The 17,889-nt window shown below is 42.5% G+C and overlaps 1 protein-coding gene across 1 annotated transcript in view; it reads right to left on the bottom strand.

Moving 5' to 3' along the window:
* The window catches only part of FNDC1 (fibronectin type III domain containing 1), a 61,456-nt gene that overhangs the window by 15,444 nt on the left and 28,123 nt on the right, over nt 1–17,889 (bottom strand). The window contains exons 7-14 of the mRNA XM_065680486.1: nt 15,830–16,018; nt 12,649–15,015; nt 11,447–11,562; nt 9,667–9,778; nt 8,353–8,733; nt 3,624–3,689; nt 2,792–2,953; nt 599–829 (exon numbers count right to left, since the gene is read on the bottom strand). Coding sequence (XP_065536558.1) covers nt 599–829; nt 2,792–2,953; nt 3,624–3,689; nt 8,353–8,733; nt 9,667–9,778; nt 11,447–11,562; nt 12,649–15,015; nt 15,830–16,018 — 3,624 coding nt within the window. The remainder of the gene's footprint in view (nt 1–598; nt 830–2,791; nt 2,954–3,623; nt 3,690–8,352; nt 8,734–9,666; nt 9,779–11,446; nt 11,563–12,648; nt 15,016–15,829; nt 16,019–17,889) is intronic.

Genomic DNA, 17,889 nt, shown 5'->3' on the forward strand with positions numbered 1-17,889 from the left:
TGTCAGACTACTTGAGCAAAATTTCTGTAAAGGAATTAAAAAGTAAAGCAAAGCATAGCCTGGGCCTCAGACGCCACTGGAGATAATTGACTCTGATACACTCTTTCCCTACAAAATAAGCATGCTAGAAGACCACCAAGCAAGCCAGAAGCCCCTCTACAGGCAGACCATTCCTGCAGCCACACTTACAGCCAGGCAGGACCCAGATCAGCTCCAGCCACGCAGTTACCTTTGCTGGGAGTGGACTGAAGCCAAATGTGAAGGATGCTCCAAAGGCAGGCTTGGGAGCTACCTGCAGTGGAGCTGAGTGCACTACCTGGGGGGTAGAAGCGCTCAGGTGAGCAAAGCGCTATCACAGATACCACCCGGGCAAGAAGTAGTGCCTTCAGAACCATTGGCACAAAATCAGTGCCAAAATCTAAGACTGAGGGGTGACAAGAGTGACCTTTCTCACTTCTCAGAAAGTAGCTCATCTCCCTCAGAAAGCTGTAGAACAGTGAGAACTTCATGAGCCGTTGGCTCAGTTCAAGGTAAAAAATGGTCATTTAAGGAAACCTTCCTCACTACCCCATCAGGAGAGCAACCCTCAGGAGGGTACCTGTTACCATGTCTCCTCGAGCAGGTTTGGCCCAGTCCACAATGACAAAGGAATGACAGCCTTCAACTGCCACAACAGTGATGTTGTGAGGGGCTTTCAGGGGACGCAGATCTTTCTCTCTGAGGTCATTAGGGATGATTTCATCGAGGCTCTCCACTTGGAAGTGCTCCAAGGCCTCTGTCAAGGAGCAGGGAGCTGCTGGATCTTTATTGAGATAGGTCACATAAGGAGCTGGAAGACACAGGAAAGGGTGGGCTTAGTTGGCAGTTTGTAGGTACCACAGGCTGGCAACTTCCTGAAAAGAAGAGAGTCAAGTTTTGTGATGCATTTTAAAATTCCTCACCTTCCAGATGTTCACTACTGCCAACAAAGTATGGCTTGTGCTCAGTTTGATTGATGAGCAGGGGGAATGTTAATATGCAGGTCTACCTCAGACACACGACCATACCCAATTAGGCAAAGACAGAAGGATCATCTTTGCTATGAGAGGCAGAAGAGAGCAGTCTGACTGCAGGACCCTCCTCATGCTACTTCTAGCCAACCTGGAAGCAGGGGTGAAAACGTCACCCAAACTCTGCCTTTCCACATGTGGGAACAGATCCCTGCCAGGACTTAAGATCACCCAAGACTTCACGTGTCTAAGTGGCTGGTTTTTACACAAACATCCTGAAGCCGGAGTGAAACAGCAGAGGGAAGAAGATTAATTCCAAGGTAAAGTCCAACCAGGTCAAACAAAGGGATTATTGCTGTTATCCCCTGGGTACTAAGGGACTAGGAGTCATGAATTCCTACCTTCAGGCATGTGATCCCAACCTGTAACTTCTATTTAAAAGCTTTGTACTGACTGGAATTGCACTTCAGTTCAGGAAAAGATCAAGCCATCTTTTTAAAGTCACTTAAAAGTCACTGTAACATTCAAAGTAAAGACTATAAAACTTGCTTTGGAAATGTTTATTCAGAGGCAATAATACAATTCATTGAAATGGTAATTTTATTTCCCTAGTGCCTTGAAATGTTCATAAACCAACATTTCTTGGTTTATCTTATTGCATTTCATGCCCTAAAGGGATTTTTTCCAGATCTTGCAATGAAGTTAATTTTAGCCTCTCCAGCTAAATGAATCAAGAAGCAGTGTCAGCAAGAGAACCGAACAGAAACATCATGAAATTATTTGGACAGGGAAAACTGAAGATGCACTGGAAAGAGTCTCAGCATATATAAAAACAAACCTTTTACTCCAGCAGCAGAGCTCCACTTTAAGCCATACGAAGCTTGTGGATATTGGAAAGGAAGGCAAGACATCAATCAAAGCTGACTCTCCATGCCCTGAACTCCCAGCTAAAATGCCAGGTGAGCCAGCAGCTGACCTGACCTCAGTTCAGATGCCAGAGGTTTGTAAAGGGCTGCAGAGGGGTCACCAGTCTGGGATGGAGGCTGGAATGCTGTGCCCTACCACCTCCAAATCCCTCTGGTCTGGCCCTCAGATGCTTCCCTGACAAAGCAGCAGAACAGCTCTGAAGTCAGATCTGGAATACACTTAACAGCTAACAGAGATAGGAGCTAGCATCACAGCTCCTATCAATGTATTGAGGGTTCCTTCACCAAATTCCTTCTGTGCAGCAAAGATACAAACAGCAAAGTGAAATTTATCTCTATTCATTTTACTTTTTGGAACGTTTATATCCAAAATACCATTTATGCTTTGACTTTGAAGCACACCTTTGACATACTTGCTTATGCAAGGCTGGTGAGTTCACTGGGGTTGCATGGGTCAGTGAAAAGAACCTGGTCCCTCAGAGAAAGACACACCGACATGGAGACCTTCATTGACTGAACTACTGGTGTGAACCTAAAATGATGCAGCTGAGCTGAACTGAGCACCAGAGTCGACACTTGCTCTCTTATTGAACACAATGCAGAATACAAAGCACAGCATTTACACTGAAAGAGTACAAGGAGGCTTGCACTGGTTCAACAAAAGCAGTGTGGGTCCACACTTAGACAAGCAAGCATCAAAGCTAGGAACAAAGTACTACTGTTTGGGTTTCCTAGTTGGCAGTCCTTACAATGGACCACACACTAGTCTGTTGGATGCATCTGTGCAACGGCCTCAGCCTCAAGGGCTGACCTTGCTAGAAAAAGAATTCTTTGCAGAACAAGTAGTAAGCGATGTAAACCGCAGGACAACCTTACCAGTGAACCGTTTCTTCCCAGCGATATCATATTCTGACACAGGGCTGGTGCCAACAACACTCGTCTCTGGATAGACAACTTCCAGTTCTGTTGTTGTAGAAGCAGTGGTGGTGGTGGCAGTGGTGGTGGTTGGTGGCACAGTGCTCTCAAAAAACTCGTAGTCTTCAGAGGAAACATGAGATGAAAATGTTAGCTTGTTTCATGTTATTACGGTTTAACCACGAGAAGGGAAACATTCCTGTCACCCGCCACAGTCCCAGAGCAGTGCCACACACCCTGCCCTAGCTGCCACATGCTTCTTATGGGCCTCTAAGGCAGGGTTGCTCGTGTCTCAGACTTGCAAGTGTTTCTACCCAACTGATGACAGTGAGCCTTTGCCCTAGGATACCAGTGCTGTTGCTGACTTAGACCTCACTCACACAGGTAAAAAGCATAACAACAAATTAATGTATTCATGTGCTTCATCTGCTATTTCCCACTACAATCCTCAAGAGAAGACAGCACAGTGATTGAATCCCTGGCCACAGCCCTCAGATGCAGATGGAATGAGATAAGGGAGTGAAAAAATAGCTTTTTGAGAAAACTCTGTGTTATTATTCTAAAATGCTAGAGCTGGTTCAAAAGGACCTTCACGTCCAGAAACAGTTGCCTTTGGACCCTTGCTCTTCACATGTGATGTAGTGCTCTGGAAAACTTTCCCAGCTCACTACTGCCTGCTTAAGCTCCCATTCACCAACCTGCCTCCTCAAACCTAACTCCAAAAAAAGGAAGACAGGGAAAAAACCAACCCCAAGCATGCCACTTGCAATAGACTTTTACAATTAAACAGTACCATCATCATATATCACATATGCCTCTGGAGTTGCTGTCACATCTGAATCCAGTCCTGAGAAGGTATCTATGGGAAGAGAAAGAAAAAAATTCCATGAGGATTCAATGGTCTCGTCCCCAGCCTCCTAGTAAAATACTTCTGAAGTTTAAAATGAAAATCTTTAGGCAGTTGATTTGTAAAGAAACAAGACAGCTGCCTAGTTTCCAGGTAACACAGCGACAGCCCACTCTGCGTACTGAGAATAACAGCCGAGCAGCTAACTGCAGGAGCCTAGAGTTTTGCTGAGAGAAAACGGGTTCAGGGTTTGATTTTAAATTGCTACTTAAAATCAAAAGTAATGCACCCTCCAGGAGCAATGCTCTGGGCCCCAGATGCTCTGGAGCAAAGACAGGCTGCCAGCAACCGTATAATGCTCAGGTCAGGGTCTGACAATGTTTTATAGTCTCTGGAGCAGCAAATGTGAGAAACTTAGATGCAAATAAACCAACCAATAAATTAAACTGAAAACTTGTATTTAAATACTTTTTTGGGGGAATAAAAATCAAACAACCACTGAGCCATGACATTTAGAGACTGGCTTAGCAAGTAATGGAGCCTAAAAGGAATGGACTTGTAGAACGAAGTAACTGGTGCTGGACTTTCCAGAGCTGTATTTTGGACTCTGATCCTGGGGACTGAATGCCCATTACAGGTTGGGGCACAGATGTGGCATTCCGAAGTACTGTTTCTGCTTTAGTTTCTTCCAACAGGAATTCAGGTTGTACACATCGAGATTGCTCTATGGTGCATATGAAAGCATAGCAAGAGGAGGTTAATGTGAGGTGCACACCCCAAACATTCTCCCAAACCACCCCACAAAACAACACAAATGCACCCACAGACTTCCCAGTTGACTATCCCTCCACATCTTATCTCAATATCTGTGCAGGTCATGTATCCATCACCAGATACATCAACCATCACGCACCTGATCCTGTGAATCCTGGAGGCCTCGCTGCATGCTCTGAGAAATGCATTTCTCTGCATGCTATGCAGTGGAGTCAAAGAGTAGACAAACCTCAGATTAGCTACGAAATACATGGCTAAGATTGCATATTAGCCATGCAATGCAAACAAAGCAAAAGCACTGTGCCCACTGCAGGTACCATGAGAAGTCTTCAATGAAATGCTGGGACTAGGGAATGGCCAGAGTATGAACAAAGACAACAAGAAAGACAACTTTGACCTCAGGATACTACACGGGAATCGGTAATGTTATTTTTACTAAGCCAGTACTACAAACAATGTAAAATTTCAATTGCCAGTGTCAAATAGCTCACAAACATAATTTCAATGATGCATTTTCATTTTTCAGGTTTGTTTTTTTTATTTAGAACCAACAATTATTGTACAAAACTAATTTTTTGTTACTACAGTAACTTTCTTTTAAATAAACAGTAGCGCTTTTAATGACAAAATAAGCTTTGAAAATACAGAAAAAGGTTAATTCTTGTAAAAATTTCATATAGAAAATCTGACATTTTCTCATAGACTTCTGCAGCCACTTTTCAGGAGAAGATCCACTTGGAAGCCACTTGACTTCTCTGAGGGTAGTCAGTGTAGGCAGCAGTGAGCAAAGTAGATCCTTTGCTGAATTCTGCAGATCTTCTCATCAGAGTTGGCCATCATTAACCAATGTCTATAATGTATGCGCTTACCTTTGACTATATCCAAGTAATCAAGAAGTTTAGATGTGCAAAAGTGTGAAGTCCTTCATGGGCAGATTTCAACTCACTCACACCTATTAGCTGGTCAGCCTTTGCTGATGATCCAGCACAAATAAATACTATTTTCTGTTTTTGTAGGTGTTCAGTCTCTTCCACTTTACTGTCTGTGCTTCTTTGGCATGAGCTGTGGCATGGCGATGATAAGGGTACTTCCCAAAAGACTTTTTCTCACATTATAATCTTCTGTACACACACACCTTTTGCTGCAGCGCTTCAGTGAACCTGCCTGTACCAGATGAGGCTAGGTCTTGCTATGACCACTTGCCACAAGCTTTTGGCATCTGTAAGGACAATGGACTGTGCAACCATCACTTGATTTTATTACACATAATGTGGTTGTCTACACTTTTCTTTCCTTGTGAGTTCATGTAAAAAATTAGCTGATTTCTCTGACAAATCACACTTGTGTGGCCAGACTCCTTCCTGAAAGTTAAAGAATGCAGAATCTACTGAAATGTTGACAATAAATTCTGCCGGGTCAAGCAAAAATCCTGCCAGAGAGTAAGCAAATTTGCCAAAGCTTTAGAATGTTTGGCGATGGATTCTGGCACTTGTAGCCTCTGGATGTTTGTGAGTAAAGCACTTAGAAAAGACTATCAAGCTTTGGCAGAAAAAGTGTTTCATCAAATGATCTGGAGGATTTTCCAGACTCAGATTAAAGGCAAAGACAACATAAAAATACGATTTGGAAATGGTCAAGGGAAAACTGCACGATATATTTTGATAGCTCACATAGTAGTTGTTTATCCCTCTTGAAATAGTGCACTTGATAAACAAAACTAGCCATCATTAAAGAAATACCACAAAGACGCACTCTTTTCAAGCGAGCTCCTCTGTGGAAGGTTGGGTTTGCTGCATTTGTCAAATGTTTTTTTCATCAGGATGAAAAAAAAGGAGAAAATCGTCAGAGAAACTTTCTTAATTGCTGTGTAGGGACTAACATTGTTTGAGCTGTATAGCAGGTAATCCAGCACTATCTTGTCCTTCCAGTCTTCCGTTGTGATGTGCTTGCAGATATACTGTCAAAATGGCAGCAGACGTTTTAGGAGTCTTAAAGGCCATTCTCACTGAACACGCAGCCTGTGTAAAACACTGGTTTTCATTCAAGCCCATCTGCTAGAAGGAAAAAAAAAAAAATAAAAATGCTTTGAAATGCTTACCAAGCAGAATATTTTGAAATGTTCACAAAATCACATGAAAAGTCCCCACCCCACAACTCTGCTAAAAATAATACTGCACAGCTTTTTGTTCCTCAGCTTCTGGAGTGTATGATCAGATTAACGCCGGCCATATTACATGAACTCTTACTGTTCTTACAATATGTATTCTCAGAAGAGGTCCTTCAGCTATCAAATAGCACAGGACAAGGAGAGGAAACATTGTGGGGTTTAACCAATATTTAAGGTAAGCAAAAGGAGCGAGTGGGAGTGGGAAAGACTCTAATAAAAATCATGGTCCGCTTTAGGCAACTTTGAAAATACCAGGGTTACTCTGTATGATAATATTTGTAACACTTTTGTAAATACGATTAAGAACAATGAAAGCTCCAAAGGCAAACACAAAAATCTTGAAAGAAATATTTAGCAATGATGGCAATTTTTAGATATATACATATGTTTGTTTGTGTGTCTACACATCCATGCACATACACAAGCACGCTTCCATAAAATCACACTGTCAAACATCGTTAGATATACGACTAATTGTTAGATAAATATGAACACTATAAAACGTTGCTATTCCATTGTGTAAGGCACCAACATCTCTGAGTCATTACTTACCTAGGGTAGCTGGTAAGGGAATTTTCAGTCTTCTGTTTCTGAGATCCCTTTCAAAGAAACCATCTTCAGACTCAGTGTGAGCTGCCGAAGCCACATTTTTCCACATCTCTGCAGTCTTCAAAGTGATAGGTCAGCTCCCTAGGCCATGGTTACACGACCTACTTGTAAATCTACTTTAGCATCAGAGATACAGGTGTACTGGGAAAGGTAAAGGGATTTCATGAACCATTAAAACTGGCTACTGCAGTTGGCAGATTTCTGACTACCAAGCTGTTGTTTAAGTTATGACCATGCTGCTGCTGCCCATTTGTAGACTGAGTTGGTTATTACCTACAAATGGAAAGGATAAGAACAACTTTGGTGCTGCCTGATCTGGATTTGCAAAACAAGCAGCTAACTGGTTTGCAATGCAACATTCAGCTTATGAAAGGGTAAAACGTGATGGAGCAGGCTCAATGCCCAAAGACTAGTGCATTTTTATTTGTGTACTTTGGATTTCAGTTTGGCACCACATCCTAAGCTTGTATAGCTGCAACAGAGAAATAATGACATGCACCCACACTGTTCCGTATTTTCAGATGAGAAAGAAATTAGAGTACAACTGTCAGCCTTATCTATGTATAGCCAGAGTTGTCCTTCCCCAGCTTCATCCATGATGAGCTACATTCCTGCTAGACAATCTACACCTGCAAGGGCTGGCGCAAGAACAAGAATCTCAGTTTGCAAAAGCTGGTTTCACCACAGCTCAAGCGAGAGACCCTTCAGAATTTATTGTGAGAAATGAACACAAAATAGAGAAACCATATCGTGTCTTCAGGTCCTTCTCTGGCCTGAATGGAGTGAGGACTCCCTTACATGTGAGTGCTTTGACCACAGAACTACTGCCTGTAGTTCTGCTCGTGTGCATGAACGTATGTGACAAGACTGGATCCAACTTAAGACCCAAGTTTTGCTGAAATCAAAGTATTCCCACAGAAAACTTCAGCTTTGGGGAAACTTAACATTTTCCAGTGAAAAGCCATTTAATGCCCCAACCCCTCATCAGTTGCTCTAATCTCAGCTCCTACCTTATCACAAGGTCCAAAGTCTTCAGAGGCAGATTCCTTCTTGCTTTACATTTGTGTATCTCTGCTGTACAAACAGCACAACCAAAGAAGTTCAAACAGCACAAAGGAAAGTTACCTTCTGCATTGCACTCTGGCAGGCCATCAAACCCCAACAGCAAGTTGCCCTCATCATCATACTGTCCATAGGTGCCTGGAGGACACGTTGGGAGTGGTTTCTCAGTGGGTGGTTCAGTGGTGGTCGGTTCAGGAGTTGTGGTGGTAGTTGTAGCAACAGTTGTTGTAGTGGTTGTAGTAGTTGTTGTGGTAGTTGTTGGGGGTATTGTTGTAGTAGTAGTGGAGGGAGTGGTTGTTTTCTTAATCATTTCAAGACCAATCAAAGGTTTCCCTCCAAGGCTTATTATTGGCTTATCTTGTGCACTTGCTACAGGTTTACTAAATCTGCTGTGTCCAAACAAAGGTAATCCATCCGGACTCACCACTGGGGCACCCTTTTCGTCTAGGAGAGAAGAACAAAACCAAAAATCTCACCATTAACCCATTTCAGGATTATAGCATGGTATTTATCAACAGCAGATACCACAAGAACACTAAGAGTGTGATTTACAGGCTCTTGTAACTAAGTTGACAAAGAAGGTTGTTATCTGGGACAGAGGAAGCTGGAAAATGGTTCAGAAGAACGTCAGATAAACCACAGTGGTATTCGCTTTAATTAGCTCTTTGATAAACACTTGGGAAAATTGCAGGGAGGCTTCACTTCAGTATCACATGCAGACAGTGCCTGCATTTAATCTAAGTCAGTCTTGCAACTGTTGATGAAAGGTATGATGAATCCATATCCTGCTCCCTGATGTTAAACATGTGCTAGGGAAAACCGGGATGAGCTGGTGACATGCTGTCACTCCAGGAAAATTTTGTCCCAAATTCTGTGTACCACAAATATTCATGGCAACCAGTTTAACAGCAGGCACTGAATTTGCATTCAAGAGATCAACACAGGCGTAGTGATATGCAAACAGCAGTGTTTTTTGCAGATCACACACAGGGTTTTTTTTACTATTTGTGGTCAGTTTCAGAAGAAAAAATTAAATCATCACATACTGGTACAGTTTTAGCTGTGGGGAATCATTTCTATGTATACAAAGCGTCAATATTTATTCTGTCTCAGTTCTGTAGTCCTTTCTAATGCTGATAAAAGCGAGGAGGACTTGCGTGATTCTTAGTGCCTCATAGTCTGGAGTCCCACAGGATGCTCCAAAGCCTCCCCAGGTCCTGCAGTGTACTGACTGCCTGATGGAGACCTGAGCTACAAGCAACTCCAAACTGCTTGCGTGGATCCTGGGGAGGCCTGAAGCATTCAACAGTCAAAGGCTTGTATCATGTGTACAAAAAGTGCAGATGTTTTTGCTGTAAGAAGGAAGCTATCACTTACCAACAATTGTACGTCCATCCCCTCCTAATTTCACTCGGAGAGGGTTGCCTTGGGAATCCTGGAGGTATTTTCCTTCAACATTTAACACAAGCCCACGGTCAAGATCTACAATCTAAAAGCAACAGACAGACTCAAGTTTAGCTAACACAAGAGGAGCTGAAATGAGCTTTCAAAGCAACAGAAATCCCAGGGAAATTCAGGTGCTAGGTGCAATGTTCAGGAATAGCTACAACACTTTTAAAAGTGAGTCATTAATTGTATAGTAATCACTGATAAACCACTGCTGAAGAAAGCAGATCCCCAGGACCTGGGCTCCAGAGTTGCACAACCATGATTATACTGTCTACTGTAGCTCTCATGTGCAAAGGAGCAACTCCCTTGATTTTCTTGGGCTGTGCAACTCCCAAGGTAGATTCCTTTAACACTGATTAGAGTATGAAGATGGGATTTAAAGGAATCCCTTTTAAAACAAAAAGAAAAACTAAACTAGTTAATTTAGATTGAAATGGCACTGAAAACAAAGTAGCTAAGATTTTAATAGGGATAGGAGACTGAGGAAAAGCTTCTGCCTCATAAAACAAATCTGTCAGAGAGTTTGGATTGAATTCAAGAGGTAACTGCAGTTAAAACCCAGAGCTCATCTCTATTTCAACACAAAATAGCTGAACTGTATGCTGGTTTTACCTGAGGCAACAGATTCTGAGCCACAGAACACACAAATGAGAAGTGTTAAGTGCTGGGAGGAAACTGGGAAGAGGATGTGAGCAGCAGTTCCAGGCTGGCAAGACAGACTTACATTTGGTGCTGGGGAAATGACTGTAGCAGAGGGACTACATCATGAGATCAGTCTCTGAAGCTGTCCAGGCCCTAGATGTTGACACAGATCCTCTTGCTTTACAAGGTGTTTGTCCTGCTTTCAGCAATGCCTTTGTCTCACAGGGCAGAGAGAGAAGCCACATGGCCTCCCAAGGACCTTTCTAACCCACTTTCTGGAATCTACTGAAAGGGCTTTGGGCATGCTTTTCAAAATGCCTCCTTAGAATGTGACATATCTGATGCACTTTTTTATGTTCCTCTAATGCAAACAGTAAGATTGAAGTGGCCATAAAATGACTGTTGTTATGTGTGAGCAGCTCTACTGACACCAGTTCCTTCCCCCAACTGGTTGGTCATAAAGCCACTGGAAAGGATTTTAAAAGACAAGGTCTAGGCATGTAGGCACCTAGTGGGGCTTTCCTAGGTGCATTCTGAAAATACAGCTGGGAACATGTCTGTACAAATGGCAAAATGCCTAAAGATACGTACATATGTGCATTTTAAAGCACTATGATACTTATGGAGTAACTTAGTATTTTGATACTCTTGCTCACAAGCTTCTCCCTCGAGTGCGAGTCTGGGAAAAGCAGTGCTGAACACGTCTTTCCCAGTAGCAGTTCCAGGCAGTCCCCATTCACACCGCGTGGCAGACAAGCTCAAAGACACTGGAGAGTGTAAGTCCAACTGACTGAGGGAAAAATGTTTCACTGACTTTATGGGAGTAATGCTATAGTTGAAAATTCAAGCCACTGGGTTTTAAATCACACATGTAAAATATTCAAAAAATGGAAATGGAGAATTTGTCATTAGATTTCAATTGAACAGTAGAAACTAGATCACTAAGAATAACCTCACTTCACAGCTTCGCTGACTGAGGGCATTCACTGTTCTCTCTTTTCTTAGTAAAAATGAAAGTACAATAAAAGGCCAAAGCATCTTGAATTTGGAGAGAAGGTCACCCTACCCACTTTGTTCCTTGAGGGCCATTGATTACTCTCTGTCCACTTGGTTTTCCGTTATTACCAGGTATTATTTTTCCATTTCCATTTTTTGTTGTAAGATTAGGTCTGCCATTGTAACCTGAAACAGAAAAGAAAACACCCTATTGTGAAGGAATCTGTGCAACCTACAAACCACATTTTAAAATGCAAAGAAATGCATTTTCTGACTGATCTGGACATACACAAGAGCAGAAAGAGCCGTCACCACACTTGGCAAAACTGGCATTTCCTTTCTGCTTTGAGCAACTGTTGTGACCCTGTTAGAGCCCGTCTTAAAGATTTGCAAGCCGGTGGACCTCAACACAACACTGAATCTGACTAAAGTATAGCAAATGCAATAGTCCAGCTGCATGATTCTCACTCTGTAACAGTGAGGACACATTGAAAAAAACACAGATATCTACACACAGCATAGAGGGTATTTACTACAGGTTACTCAACACTAAAATGGATGTCCATGCACTGGAGGAAGAGAGAATATTTCTACCTAGCAATATGTGATTCTCCATAGGTGACAGGGGGAACACTTGATGTGTAATGGACTCTCCATTCCACTACCCAGGTCAGAAGATATTCTGCCTAATAACATTTGGTGCGAACCCCAGACATAAAAGTCCTGACTGTCACACAAGCTGGCTTCAAGAGGAACGTGCAACCCTGAGCTGTCGCTTAGAAAAAAAAGATCAGAGTGGCTTAAAATCTGATTATGGAAAACAGACTAGCAGGACACCATGAGGAAACACCTTACTGCCTACGTATGGGCAAGGTAGCACTATATAACCTACAAAAGCCTTTTAGTAATCCATAAGATGAAGAGCAATATACCTGAGAGGATGTCATATTCCGAGTACACACGTGCTTTCAGGCAGCATTCAGTGAAGTCATTGCTCAATAAGGAACAGAAGCCCCTTTCCAATTTAGTACCTAACTCTGTGGATCATGGGATCCTGTGCAGATCAGAACACAGGATCAAAGCTCGGGGGGCACTACATTACACCAATTAGGCAACGTCCTCAAGAACTGGGCTCCCTGAGAACCACCAAAATAAAAAGTAATACATTACACTAAATAATTGAACCTGCATTTTGATGGAAGACTTCTCATCTAACCGCTGATCTTAGGCAAAACACCATTCAATGATACCACTACAACAAAGACATGATACCTTGTCTATGAGAAGGTCTAACAAATTGCCGTTGGGAAGGATTCCATAGCCTGGAGTTCAGTAGTCGCTGGCGAGGGGACAAAGTGGAAGAAACTGTGGTAGAAACAGTGTGTGTGGTAGTAGATGCAGAAGAATGTGGCCAGACAAAGCTTGGTTTAGATGGGGTATGCTTGTTAGAGGACTGAGCAATCCGCGATGCGATGGCAGAGCTTCCTGGTGATTCAGGAGAAGACATTTTTAATGTTGGAGTTTCTTCCTTCTCTTCCTCTTCAGAGCTTACTTTGTGAGGTAGAAGAGTGTCCATAGATTTCCTCTGATTGCTTGTAGTGTCTTCATACATGTTTTTGTTACCTCTAGAAATAGAAGGGGACAATTTTGCTGACAAAGATGTGGGTTTCTCTTCCACTTCTTTCTGATCATATTCATTGTAATAATCGTCCTCTTCATTAGAAACTGACTGACGAGATTTAGATGAAGAGGAGGAAGGACCTTTTCGAGGAAGTTCAGCTTTGGACATTTTTGAGGGCAACAAGCCATACTTTTTCTCTGTTTGGGACACTGTTCTTGTAGCAACCCTTGAGTGAGTAGGTAATGAAGGATGAGCTTGTTTCGAAGACGTGGATGACAACCTTGGATTATACTGGTTGTCTTTTGCTGTATCAGTGGCAGAACTGGAGTGCGACTGAGTGAGTTTTGGTTTATAGGAAGGTACCTGAGAACCTGGCTGCTGTTGCTTTGATAGAGATGAACTTGAGCTTCCCTGAGAGAAAGATGCAGGTAATCCTCTAGAAGAGGACACCTCTTTAGGAAACACAGAGAGGCTGCTTGCTCTGTCACTGACTTCTGTTACATCCTCATCATCATCTTCCTGCAATTCTTCATTACTCTGGGAGGAGGCATGAGACGGGAGGCGCCGGCCCCTTGAATGCAGTAAGGAAGGACTGGTTTGTGCCCTCTGTGGAGGCTCGGAGTGGGAGGTCTTCTCCAATGGAAGATGAGAGGAGAACGCCTTTTTAGGCAAAGATATACTTGGTTTTGATCGAGCAAGCGTTTCTTTTACTTCTCGACTGTCCTCCTCTTCAGGCTTATGCTTGGAAAAAGAAGACTGCAAAGAAGAATGCTTTTCTGGAGCAGCTGCTCGACTTTGTTGTTCTTCTGAGTCAGAGCGCAGTGACTTTTCACCATGTGTCTCTCTGAGGTGAGAACCAGAATCGACTTGAGGATTTCTTCTCTTGGAATAGATTGCTGAAGAAGACTGCCTGGAGGAGGGTAGAGAACGAGATAAGGGGCTTGCATCTTGTGAGTCCTCCCTATAATTCTTATCAATATCTTTTCCATTGGATTTGGCGCTAGTAGAGGAGCGAGACTGAGGTGAATTTTGACCAGAAACAGCAGACTTCTGCTGGACTGCCGCTGCAGCTAATTTAGAATCCTTCCACGTGCGAGAACTGGAGCCTGAGGGAAGCCTTGTTTGCTGCGATCTGGAACTGGGCTGTACTGCTTTGTCTGCTGCTTCTTCACTGTCAAACTCATTATGGCTATCACGAGCGTGAGAATCTGCTGATTTGGAAGATGGCTGAAGTGAATGACCTAGAGAGCCAGACCTGCTGGGATGGCCTGGGACAACCTCATGAGAGATAGCAGACTGCCGATTTGATGGCAAAGCCATGCGACTAGGCTCTGAAGTTTTAGAAGACACTTTCACCAGCATGGGGTCTGGCTTTCCTTCCACATTATCTGCAAGATCATTATTTTTGGCTGGCAGAAGATGGGAAGAGGTTTTAGAAGGCACATTGGTGTTGCTTTGCCTCAGTTGCTTTGTTTCATTATCTGTGTATTTAGGAACAGATGAGGCAGAAGATTGTGCTGATGATGGTAACAGTGCTGGTGACTCACGTCTGTCTGTACTTGTCTGCCGTGACACTTCTGATATGTGGGTTTGAACAGAGGTCCTCCCTGAGGCAAGGACAGGGTGCACTGGCCGACTAGAGGATAAGGGTCTAACATTTCTCCTCTGATCCTGGGCTTTTGGTGGTGTCGTTGAAGCTTCTTGGGAGGAATCTCGATTGTCTGTCACCTCAGTGGACTGGAGATCAGGTTCCAGCTCTTCTGTCTTTCTGGAAGGTAACTGAGATTTATTTAGGACACCCCGAGTCAAGATTTTATTCTTATATTCAGAAAGAAGACTCTTCTTATCACTAACATTAGGTGAACGAACAGAAGATTGCTTAGAGGAAAGCGATGGCTGGACTTTTGAAGGAACGGACAAAGTCTGAGAAGGAGATGAGCCAGCATTCCTGTTTTTTTTAGCTTCTGAATTGTCTGGAATATTTGTTTGTTGCTTAGCAATGGAATCTTCATGAGCAGCTGGGAAAAAAAAAAAGAGTGCTTATTCACAACAATAGAAGCAGCACAAAAAAACTGATCAAGAGAAGCAGCACAAAAAAACTGATCAAGAGAGAAACCAGGTAGCAAGAACAGCTTAAGAGAATATGAGACAACAGCTATTTCTGCATTAACCAGTCTGTGGAGTCTGGCTGAGAAAGATTTCGTTTGTAGGAAGGCATCTATGTGGAATCATTGCTGCTTGAGTAAAAATTATAGCAAATAAAATCAAGTGTCTAAAAACAGGAACTGCAAACAGCAGTGGAACTAAATCTTCAGCAGAGCTTAGTCATGTTAGTGGCAGGGTGCTGCATTATCCCATCTGAAGCTGAGGACCACATTTTTTGTTAACTCAGCAAATCTTCTGTCCCCAAAAGAGCATCTTTTTGGCAAGAAGCAAAGACGAGGAGTTGTATCTAAGTAAGCCACTGAGTGACTTTCAGGAGTGGGAGTTGTCAGGAATAGTACAAAGACCCAAAGCATTGTATTCATTGACCTCTGGATAACAAGAGCACACAGAGTTTTCATGCAAGAAATAGAGCATGGCATGCATTTATTTAAGATGTTAAAATGAGTATAAAATGTTCTTTTACATGCTGCAGAGTGACAAATGTTTATCTAGAAGCACCTATTTGGACAATATAGTGATGAAAAGAGCTAACATAAACAGTATTAAGAAGTAGAATTACGTAGGTTAGATGAAGTGCAGAGGAAGCAAAGTCAGCAATAATTAACACAACTGGGACCGAGGCAAGAATGAGTGGACTATACAGTTGGTCTACGGCTTGGTGCTCACCTGCTGGGATGGCGACACTGAAGGCTTTAGACTGAGGACCTGGTCCCCTCCTGTTTGCTGCACGGATTTTGAATATATAGCGTTCCCCGGCCTGCAGACCATCTATTATGGCTGATGTTGTAGCTCCAGAGTAGGTGATGGACTTGGCTCCAAACGGCTTGAGAGCCGGGGCGTATGAAAGAATGTATTCTGAAATGATTTGGCAGACGGTTGGAAGGAGGAAACTGAAAACAGTCCTGTTTCCAGCGGACAGACTGTATGGGTAGGATGAATTAGAACGTGCATTACTAAAATTAATACACTAGCAATGCACGTTGAGTCAACAGCTGGAGTACAAAGACATGAGAGAGAGAGACACATATATGTAGGTAAGTTAAACTTTTGTTCACCTTAACAGACAAAACCAAACCACATCAATGACCTAATGACAGAGAAGGAATACGTTAGCTATACCTTTGTAAAAATACATAAGAAACAATGCCCATCACAGTGAAGTGTCACCAAGAGGAATCAGACAGCAGCTGTACACTCTTCTAGAGAAGGTAGGGGGACATAAGGAAGTTGCAGCAGCAACTGCTGTGTGGTTTGGTGAGCTGCATCAGGAGACTTTTTTTGTTTCTGGACGTCAACCAATAAATGGAAAAATATGAGTCAACTGGAAAAAAAAAAGTAATGCCCTAAATCAGAAACAACAGAGGGAACCTACAAAGAGAAAAGCCACTGGAGGAAGAAGACATGTATGAACATTGCCAGGAAAATATGCACTGTAGAAATGTAGTCTGAAAGACTGCAAACGTTAGGTAGTGTGGATTGCTGCAATCAGAATACCCTGAAGAACCAAGAGCAGATTTTGGACTTTCCAAGAGGAATTCTGTACTTACTGACTAGCTACCAAAATATCTGCAATCAACAACACATGATCCAGAAAACATTATTCCAAAACATGACTTGCTCACAATGGTGGACAACACACAAATTGTGTTGCTCACTATGAACACAGCAAATAAGAATGCTAAAAAATTTTCTGTCGCACCGAAATTATTTGGAAGAACAAATACATGGTGTATTTACATAATTATCATTCAAGACATCAGTATTAAAATCAGGTGACATTATTCATTATTATTCATTACTATCAATTACTTTCTTATTCCACATTTACAACACGCCTTGACACAGCTATAATTGCACTGTACTTTAAGATCCTGGTCATGCAAAAACAGCTCTGCCAGTCCATTGTGGTGAAACTCTACCAGCTCCAAAGGCCATGTACTCATTCCTCAGCGGTGCTAGGGCCTGAGGGGCATCCCCATGAAAACACCAAAAATTAAATTTGGAAACAATATTACTGCAGACAAATATAAGTGTTTCCAGCTGAGCCATTGCTTAGAGCGGTTTTATCTGTAATCCACAGGCCAGCAGGTAAAATTCATGCCTGCATGATGGACGTTCTTATTCAGAAAAGATACTTTTACCAGTAAATAACGGCACTGCATATTGCCAAACGGCACCAATAGCACTCCTGTCCAACAAAACCTAAACCTGACACATTGTGCTTCACTATAGCTGGGACCAAACACCACTGCAGAGACAGCAAAGCAAGCTTTTGCTTCCACTTAAGAAACTCACCCTACTCTCACTTTTCAGTTCTGTGGTATCTGTGCTCTGTATTAGCTTTCTGTATTCAGAGAAATTTCACCCCTATAGAAATAACTGCAGGCATGAAGAGGAGTCTTCCAATTACACTCAAGAAGCGCAGGTAAGATCTCAGTCATGTGCAGGCTTCCTTTTCTTTTCAATCCTCTGTAAGAGGCACTAGTATAGGATAAAAATAGGGGTTTGGAAGAAAATTCCAAAGGCTGCCAGTTTTCTCTTTCTATGCAAAGAAACAAAGTAACATCTGAGGAGTCACGGATGGGAAAACTCTAGAACATAAAAAAACCCCTTTAGAACCAGGGAACTTACTTTTTTTCTGAAAATAAGCCCATATTCATTGTGTTAAGAAATAAGTCATGCACAGGTTATCAAAATCCAGGAAAAAAAGTCCTCAACATTTTATA

This window comes from Lathamus discolor, chromosome 5 (assembly GCF_037157495.1).
Source record: "Lathamus discolor isolate bLatDis1 chromosome 5, bLatDis1.hap1, whole genome shotgun sequence".
Lineage (NCBI taxonomy): Eukaryota > Metazoa > Chordata > Aves > Psittaciformes > Psittacidae > Lathamus > Lathamus discolor.